The sequence below is a fragment of the Crinia signifera genome, chromosome 3, assembly GCF_055691185.1.
Source record: "Crinia signifera chromosome 3, ASM5569118v1, whole genome shotgun sequence".
Taxonomy (NCBI): domain Eukaryota; kingdom Metazoa; phylum Chordata; class Amphibia; order Anura; family Myobatrachidae; genus Crinia; species Crinia signifera.
The window spans coordinates 30,831,028-30,841,126 of NC_139219.1; the positions used below are offsets into that span (position 1 = coordinate 30,831,028).

General features: G+C 51.1%; 1 protein-coding gene across 1 annotated transcript in view; it reads left to right on the forward strand.

The window, feature by feature from the left end:
* Nucleotides 1–2,010, forward strand: part of LOC146062856 (calpain-8-like) — a 57,510-nt gene extending 55,500 nt beyond the window's left edge. Inside the window, 2 exon segments of the mRNA XM_083174862.1 lie at nucleotides 374–432; nucleotides 1,706–2,010. Of these exon segments, the coding sequence (XP_083030988.1) occupies nucleotides 374–432; nucleotides 1,706–1,729 (83 nt within the window). The 3' untranslated portion in view covers nucleotides 1,730–2,010.
* Nucleotides 2,011–10,099: the final 8,089 nt, after the last annotated feature.

Genomic DNA, 10,099 nt, shown 5'->3' on the forward strand with positions numbered 1-10,099 from the left:
GTGATGACATTACAGATCTACGTATGGATATGATTGGGCAGAAGAATAATGGGGTCACCTAAAGACCCTTACTGCTGACCTGCCAGGTGGAGGTTAGAAGGGCCATCAAATCTGTGGCAGGGAAGGGAGTGCAGAGAAGGTATAGCCAGACCCCAGTGATGACATAATCACGCCCCACATTGCATCATAGAAAATTACATGACGACAGAGCATTATAGCCATACACCGCAGTACCCAGGGCTCCCCAATGACTCGGTGGTCCTGAGAGTGGGGCTCAGCCACACACCCCTTGCACCTGTAGGTTTTGACCTTTGCATTGTATTACTGTGGTTACGCTTTGCCAGCGTAATCATCTCCTTTTTATTCTCCTCAGAAATGTTTAATCTCCTGGATACAGAAAACAGCGGAAGCATCAGTCTCTCAACCTCTGAGGTGAGTGTCTCTCCGCTGACACAGTATGGAAACCAGTAGGCAGAGGCCCTCATACTTGCTGACTCTCCAGAAGCAGTGGATGGAGGAAGGACTGGATTACTTGTGTCATACTTGCGCCGGCCCAACCCACTGAATCTGGGTTGCCATGATGTCACGACTGGGAGCCGAACCTGTCGGCTCTAGGGCAGCCCTGTGCAACGCCAACGCTTGAGCGCCCCTAGTTTCGGACATGGTCTTTAGGCAATATCACTGGTACAACTATATCATGGACCTGATCTCACATTGTGCAGGGCCTGAAACTGAAGCTGGCAGGATAATAGCCAGTTCTGTTTGTAACCATAGTTCGTGGCAGATGGCCACCATGTTACTTCGTGTGCAATGGTCATGTGATCATGCATATGGGCCCCCAAAACACCAAAGTGATCTGACCAACCGACCAGATGGTCACAGTGGCCGATGTTATTGCGCAGTTTGTGGTCACATTGGACACACAATAAGCCACCGAGACTCAGCAGTGGGACAGGCCCTGTGTGCCTATCTTAAGACCCTAAGGGACCTGTCAAGGCTGTAGATAACATTGTGATTGTGGAGGATAAATTTTCATTTGTACAGCAGATTTCGAGGTAAATTTACCAAGATGGGAGTTCTACTGAAGATGGGATATGTTGACCATAGCCGATTTTAGTCCAGATGCCAGCTTCAAAAGTGATAAAATTTAGAGTGATAAACTGCAAGCCAATCAGCTTCTACCTGCCATGTTACAGGCTGTGTTTGAAAAAGGTCAGGTATCAGGTGATTGGCTTCTGCAATGTACTTTCAATTTGAGCTGACACTTTTTACTTTCACTTTGAGCGGTGACAGTTTTTAGACCACAAACTCCCCACCCCCAGTCCCTATCTGCTCCTACCTCCAGTCTCTGTCTTCACAGCCCCCTCTCTCCAAACAGATCAGTGTCCCTGCAAAATTTGCTTTCATTTTCTGTTATGACATCTTTTAGCACACAACAGAGTAATTTGGTCCAAGTGGCCTCTAGTGGTTACTGGTGGTACTTCACCTCATATATACTGGGAAAGAAATGGCGGCTCGCCAAGGTTTTTTTTTTTAAACCAAGTGTTTTAAAAAGCCATGCAAAATGACACCAACGTTTCAGCGCCCAAATGCCCCTTTGTCAAGGTGAAAAATTTGAAAAATATATATATATTTATTTTTAAGTTATTCATTATAGCAGTATTGTAATCGCCCACCAAACAGACGTTCTCTCTTCTCTCCATAGTGGCTCTGCGCTGGACTTATATGAGGGACGACGACTTTGAAATACATCATTTTGTGATGGTACAGGTGGAGGCATGAGTTGTGTGGGCTAGAAACATTCCAAAGTGCTAAATCTGGATCAAGTTCCACCCTGACCTCACTGAGCAGGTCATTGTTTTCTTATAGCCACGCCCTCTTCTGTAAAGCTCCACCCTTTCAGTATGCATCTGCTCAATACACTAAGAATCAGCATCTCACATCCCACCGCATCTTGCCCGCCAAACGGGGCCTGGAAATTATTACCTGCTCATGTCAAATATTAGTTATGTGTTCAATAAAGGGTTATTCCAACAACAAATGTCTCAAATCAAATCGAAGTCCCGGTACTAGGAGGTCTGGTTGAGGGCTCTAATGCTTGCGGGAAGAAGCTCCTTATCATTCGCTCTGTGTTTGCCTTCAATGAGCGGTAGCGTTTTCCTGACCGCAACAGAGAGAATAGTCCATTGTTGGGATGGCTGAGGTCCCTCATTATCTTCCTGGCTTTTGTCCAGCATCGCTTGCTGTATATAGTGTCCAGGTCTGGAAGCTCGATACGGATGGTACGCTCTTCCGATCTCACAACCCTCTGGAGAACTTGCCTGTCCTTTTTGGTGCTGTTTCCAAACCAGGCCGTGATATTTCCTGTCAGGAATAGAATTTTTTAGTACCCTTGAGGATAGTCTAAAGTCCTTCAGTCGTCTAAGATGATAAAGACGCTGCTGGGCCTTCTTCTCCAGGGAGTTAACATGATAGGACCATGTCAGGTCCTGCGTGATGCAAACATCTAGGTACCTGAAACTGTCTACTCTCTCCACTGGGGTCCCGTCGATGGTCAGGGACTGGTAGTTCCTCTCCTGCTTTGTGCTGAAGTCCACTATTAGCTCCTTAGTTTTGCTGACGTTCAGGTAGAGATTGTTGACTTGGCACCAAGATTCCAGGTTCATAACCTCCTCTAGGTAATTACAGTCTGCAACTGTAATTTTATTTATATATTAATTATTCAATTTTTACAAAGCACAAACATGTTCTATAGCACTGTATACTGCGCGGATCATTATACAGATAAATAACCGATGACCAGTGGCGGTTTTTACCTATGGGCTGCAGCCCCCCCAGGTAAAATGGGTGCCGGACGGGTTCCCGACAGTCAGGATCCCGACAATCATTTACCCGACGTCGGGATCCCGACTGTCAAAGCGCTGACAGCCGGGTGCCCGACGGCCACCCGCTATTTTCCCTCGTGGGGGTCCACGACCCCCATAGAGGGAAAATAGAATAGGTGGCTCGCGTAGCGAGCCACCGTGCCCGCAGCGTGGCGAGCGCAGCGAGCCCGCAAGGGGCTTTTTTGCACTCGCCATGCTGTCTGACTCTGGCCAGTCGGGATAATGACTGTCGAAATACCGACTGTCGGAGTCCCATACCACACCCGGTAAAATCCGCCACTGTCTCTGCCTAAAGTGAAGCCAGATGCAGTCTGTGAGACTGCGCTGGCTTCACTGTGACTGGCAGTGACTTCCTATTGGAAGTCCAACCTGCCAGTCACTCAAGGCATCCCATTGGAAGGTGTTCTCTTGGATGCCTCTCTCTGCGCAAATGTGCAGCATCCCCCAAAACGGGAATGAGATCAAGCCTCCGGGGGATGCAGACTTTCAGCCAATAGGGAAAGAATGACATTGGAGGCTGCAGAGACCTTACCCTGACACTAAAGAGGGCTTCAACAGTTAACTTTATGACTCAGGGACATCTTATCAGCATTGAAGGCCTGGGGCAAAGCAGTGCACTAGGGCCATTACCCACTCATTCATGGGAATACCTAATAAAACAAGTTATAACCCCTCCTGCAGTCTACAGCATCTCTCCGCATACTTCCATACAGTGACTGCCTGTCAGCACTCTGATTGGTGGATAGCTCCAGCCACCCACCAATCAGCAAGCTGGCTGCCATTCCCTATCTGGCTGCAGGATGGAAGCGGTTAGCGTATGCTACACTATGATTGATGGAGAGCTCTAGCCATACACCAATAGGCAAGCTGACAGCCACATACTGTCTTGCCGCAGCCAGAGGAGCTGAAGTTAAAGAATGCTGCTTGGCTGCTTTGATTGCATGTAATTCACAATCCGTACCGATGAGCGGTACTCTCTACTTGCTTCTCAAGGCCCTCCACAGGCAGATGCTCTCTTGCCCAACCCACTGCCTTTACGCATCGCTTGGCTGCCCAGCATACAGATAACTGGGGCAAGCCACTAAGCCATGCCCCCAAGAGCTGTGACCACACCCCCTTGTAGTACAATGCCAGGGTCATTATGGAGCACCCGCCCATCCCTCTCCCAGGTCTACTCCTGGTGGAGGCATCACAAAACATAGACACAAGAAGACCTGGTCCATGTACACAACCAAATACCAGGTGATCGGGGGTTTTACAGTATATATGATATATGATAATAAAAAGTGCAATTTGCCAATACTGTTGGCTGAGTGATACAGTATGTACACATTCACACACACACACACAGACATTCTAGGGTTAATTTTTTGGGGAGCCAATTAGCCAATCAGTATATTTTTGGATTGTGGGAGGAAACCCACGCAAGCACGGGGAGAATATACAGACTCCACACAGTTAGGGCCATGGTAGGAATCAAACCCGTGACCTCAGTGTTGTGAGACAGTAATGCTAACCACTACAATGCCCGTGCTGCCCACGGGCCTGATTCTGGTTCACTTGCAAAAGCAAATTCTCTCTCTCTCTCTCTCTCTCTCTCTCTAATGGACAAAACCATGTGCACTGCATGTGTGCAGATGTAACCTCTGCAGAGAGAATAACATTTGGGTGGTGTTTGTACTTCAAACTGATATCTATACTGCAGTGTAAAAATAAAGCAGTCAGGATTTACCCTGCACAGAAACGAAATAAGTCACCCAAATGTAACTCTCTCTGCATTACAGTGGTGTAACTATATATCTTGCGCCCCCCCGCCAAACTTTTTCGGCGCCCCCCCCCCCATACCCATACCTGACAGCCGCATCTGCGGTCACTGTCCCGTCCAGACTCCCTCAGTCACCGCTGCGCTGCTCCAGTCTTCGCTGCGCTGCTGCCCGGCCGCATCTGCGGTCACTGTCCCGTCACTCGCTCCCGGCGCCGGCTCCTGCTGATAATGAAAAGTGACTCTTAGAAAATGGCTGCCAAAACTGTCTGCAATACGGGGGCAGCCATTTTCTAAGTTTCACTTTTCATTATCAGCAGGAGCCGGCGCCGGGAGCGAGTGACGGGACAGTGACCGCAGATGCAGCCGGGCAGCAGCGCAGCGGGTAACTATAGCACCGCAGCCCCCCCCCCCCGTGGGAACTCCCAGCGTTTCCATGGGATGCGTATGAAACACTGGGCGTTCCCATCAGCTATTCCAGTAAGTCAGGTAGAAGCCCCTGCAAGTGCTTTACTGAATGTGGTCACTAGGGGGCGTACTGACCAAAGGTGATATGCAGGAACTGATTTGTCATACTGTAAGCACACAGTGTAGGAATGTGTCACTGCTTATAACCTCTAACAGATAAGTGGGAAAGGCCAAAGAGCGTATTTTATTATTTTAGCATTCATTTGCTAGTTTGCTAATGACACACAACACAATGGGCCTGATTCAGACATGATTGCTCATCTGTAAAGTTGCAGAGGACCTCATATAGCTTTCACCAGGGATATGGGGAAGGGGAGATTACAGCCTCCCAGTGTGGTCCGGACCGTCCCAGTTTTTGGCACATGCCCGGACCATACAGGGAGGCTTTATTCTCCCCCCCCCCCCTCCTCCTCTCCCTGGTGGGATGTCACAGGCAGCCCCCTCGGACAGGACACCCCCTAGACAGGACACTACAAGCTCCGGAATGCAGAGTTTTATGTCCGGTCCGGTATTCCTGGGTCCGGTTTTTACCCATACCCCAACTAAGTGGAAATGACCCTATGTTATTTGACTGAAGGGGGCATGTGCCGTGAGAGGCGCAGGATTTGAGGGGATATAGAGCTCCTTGTCATAATATCTGATGTGTGCTGCTCTCTCATCCTCTTCCTCAGGCCAGAAAGCGTACTCTCCCACACAGGTCGGGTGTATGTGTCCATGATCACAGCAGTTTCTCCGTCCTCTGGCCACACTCCACACGGGATACAGTCATTAGTTCTACACCAACTAGGTCAACAAGCATTGGGTCGACACCACTAGGTCGACAGGCAGCAATGTCGACATGGGTTTAGGTCGACACAAGCATTAGGTCGACATGGGCTAGGTTGACAGTCAAAAGGTCGACATGGGGTTTTTCATACCATCCACTAGGGCGTGGTGGGAGAATAAAATAGTGTGCCGAGCATAGCGAGGCACCGTGCCCGAAGCATGGCGAGCGATGCGAGGGGATGCGGTGCACTTTAAATTGTGTCCATGTCGACTGTGTCGACCTTTAGACTGTCGACCTTTCCCATGTCGACCTAATGCTTGTGTCATCCTAATGTCCTGTCGACCTTGACTCATGTCGACCTAGACCCTCCTGCACATGGAAACGTCCCGCGGGTGTGTGTGTGTGTGTGGGGGGGGGGGGGGGAATAGGGGGGAGTCAGAGATCACTGCTACTCTGCAGGGAGGGAGCTGGGTGCTGTCCAGCTGCTAAGGGAGCACTGGGAACGCCCCCAAAAGTGACATACATGGGGGATCTTGGTGCAAGGCCACGTCCACTCACCCGGAAGCTCTGCCCCTTCGTGCCTGCGCTAGCCTTTGATGCGACAGGTCCCAATTTTAAACTTCCAAAAGTTAGAAGGTACAGTATGGTAGGTAGCAGGTGGCCCTGGTGCCAGCAGAACCTCATGTGGCCCTAGGCAAGATACTGCCACCACATTTTTGGTGGTAGGTGGGAAGTGGACAGGGTATTACAGGAAGCAATAATACACATTGGCCCTCGATAGGATATATAATACACATTGGTCCTCAATAGGATAAATAATACACATTGGCCCCCGATAGGATATATAATACACATTGGCTCCCGGTATGATATATAATACACATTGGCCCTCAATACAATAGAAAACACTTTCTCCCCTGACAGGTACTATTGGTCAAAACAGGAATAAACAAACCAGTGTATCCCATCCTCCCATCAGTGGCCTAGGCAGCCATCAGCGGTGCCACTGGTCGTTGCAGCAGCCAGGTAGGTAACACTTAAGCAGAGACAGTACAGTTATAGCAGAGACAGTACAGAATCACACAGGAGACACAGGGTTACATATGGCTGTGTGCACAGTTTCTAGGCAGCCATTTGTGTCGCAATCTTGAAGGGCTCAACAGGCCATCTCCTGTAGGGAGAGCCAGCGTGGGTTGTGGCGGAGGGCAGAGTCAGTCAGTGAGGCCGGGGGAGAGTAAGTGGGGTGGGGTCCTACTGGCCTCTGGGTGTCCTGCCATGGCAGTGGTGTAAATAAAGCACCGCAGCCCGCGCGGTCGCGGGGGGGGTGGGCGCTGTGCATATGGGGGCGCCGGGGGGGCTGCGGTGCTATAGTAATCCCCCTGCCCCCCATCCTCCGCATGCTTACCTGTCCGCGCGTCCCGGCTCCCCTCCTGGCTTCAATCAATGCTATGGAGACGGACCACGATAAATGGACTCCCCATAAAGCAGACTGTTCTCTGAAACTGTCTGCGGTATGGGGGCGGCCATTTTATCGTGGTCCGTCTGCATAGAATTTATTGAAGCCAGGAGGGGAGCCGGGACGCGCGGACAGGTAAGCATGCGGCAATGAGGGGAGGGGGCACAGGGGACACGAGGGGCAGGCACGGGGGGCCGGCCGGACAGGCGGGGAGGGGGGGCGCCCCCCCATTAACGGCGGGGGGGGCACCCCAAACAAAGCTACGCCACTGTGCCAGGGCCCTGTGGCTGATGCCCCTCCTGTCCCGACTCTCGTCTGTAGCCTCTCTCCTTCCTTCGGCCGGGTGTCGCCGCGTCCTTGGCGCCCGGCTCGGCGCTCCCTCTTCCTCTGGCCGGCTGTATGTGTGTGACTGTACTGTGCTGCCCATACTGCATGTGTGTGACTGTCCTGTGCTGCCCACACTGAATGTGTGTGACTGGCCTGTGCTGCCCACACTGCATGTGTGTGACTGTCCTGTGCTGCCCACACTGCATGTGTGTGACTGTCCTGTGCTGCCCACATTGCATGTGTGCATTAATAATGTTACGTGTGTCATTATGTGTATAAGGGCATTAATAAAGGTTGGCATAATGTGTAAGGTGCATTATGTTTATAAGAGCATTAATAATGTACGGCATATGTGTAAGGGGTATTATGTGTATTAGGGCATTAGTAAAGGTTGGCATAATGTGTAATGCGCATTATGTTTATAAGGACATTAATAATGTACAGTATGTCATGTGTAAGGGGCATTACTGTGTGGTATTATATGCATAAAGGCATTACTAATGTGTGGCATTATGTGTATAAGGTGCTATACTGTATGGTGTAACATATAGAATGGGCACTACTGTATGGTCTAATGTGAAAAAAGAGCAATTCAGTGTGATGTAATGTGAATAATGGGCACTACTGTAAGACGTAAAGTATATAAGATTAAGTGGTACTACTAAGTGATGTAACGTGAATAAGGGACACTATCGCATGATATAATGTAAATAAAGTTGCACTAATGTGTGGCATAATTTGAATTGGGGGTACTATTGTGTGGCCATGCCCCTTCCCAGCGAGAACACGCCCCTTTTTCGGATACACACCAAATGTGCGCACTTTTTCTATTTAAAATACACCAAAATGTTGACTGCTGTGGTGAGTGATGATGGTGCTGGGAAAGGGGTGCAGGGTCAGAGGCGGAACTAGTGGCAGTGCTAGGGGGCACCAGTCAAACTCTTGCATAGGGCACCATATTGGCTAGGGCCGGCTCTGTCTGCATTTGTGTGACTGTCCTGTTCTGCCCACACTGCATGTGTGTGACTGTCCTGTGATGCCCACACTGCATGTGTGTGTTTGTGTGTGCTGTAGGGTGACCAACTTTCCATAGGGCCAACCCGGGACAGGGGGTCGCGGGCTCGACACCCCCCCCCTCCCTCCCCCCCCCTCCCCCTCACAGAGTGACTCACCCGGCCGCATATCACACTCAGCAGCACACCCTCGCAGACGCAGAGCAGACTGACGACCGTCTCAGAGAGTCGCAGAGTCGACTCACAGGTTCCAGCCTCCAGCAGCCGTCGGGTCACCGCCTTCACCTTTCTCCTTTAGTCAAGCCAGGGGCTCACCAGCACAGGCAGCAGCAGGTCATTAACGCAGCACCGGCGCCGCGCTCACAGTAGTGCTGCCTGACCGCAACCGCCCCTAGCTGGCTGCACAGCATTACTGGGAGAGTGGGAGGGGACGCGGTCACGCAGCGGCTGAACTAACCAATGATGGGGAGGCGGTGACGCACACCGCGTAACAGCTTCCCCTCCCACACTCCAAGTCTAATGCTGTGCGGCCGGATAGAGCAGTGAGCTGTCCGGCACGTCACCAGGCAACACCAACAATTTAGTTAAAACGGGACTTTCTGCCTCCCGGGATGGGTTTGGCCGGGACGCGGGATTTAGGAGGTCTAAATCAGGACAGTCCCGGCCAAACCGGGACGGTTGGTCACTCTAGTGTGCTGCCCATACTGCATGCATGTGTCTGACTGTCCTGTGCTGCCCACACTGCATGTGTGTGACTGTCCTGTTCTGCCCACACTGCATGTGTGTGACTGTCCTGTGATGCCCACACTGCATGTGTGTGACTGTCCTGTGATGCCCACACTGCATGTGTGTCCTGTTCTGCCCACACTGCATGTGTGTGACTGTCCTGTGATGCCCACACTGCACGTGTGTGTGTGTGTGTGTGTGTGTGTGTGTGTGTGTGTGTGACTGTCCTGTGATGCCTATACTGCATGCATGTGTGTGTGACTGTCCTGTGCTGCCCACACTGCATGTGTGTGACTGTCCTGTGCTGCCCACACTGCATGTGTGTGACTGTAGTGTGATGCCTACACTGCATGTGTGTGACTGTCCTGTGATGCCCACACTGCATGTGTGTGACTGTCCTGTGATGCCCACACTGCATGTGTGAGTGACTGTCCTGTGATGCCCACACTGCATGTGTGTGACTGTCCTGTGATGCCCACACTGCATGTGTGAGTGTGTGACTGTCCTGTGATGCCTATACTGCATGCATGTGTGTGACTGTCCTGTGCTGCCCACACTGCATGTGTGTGACTGTAAAATGTGGGGCAGCTATGTCTCCCTTGCACCAGCTGGAATACTGTACTGTCTGTAGCTAGCCCATACCCATAGTGCATTCCGCATGCAGTTCTCCCTTCAGCTAGCAGGGGGCGCACAGTG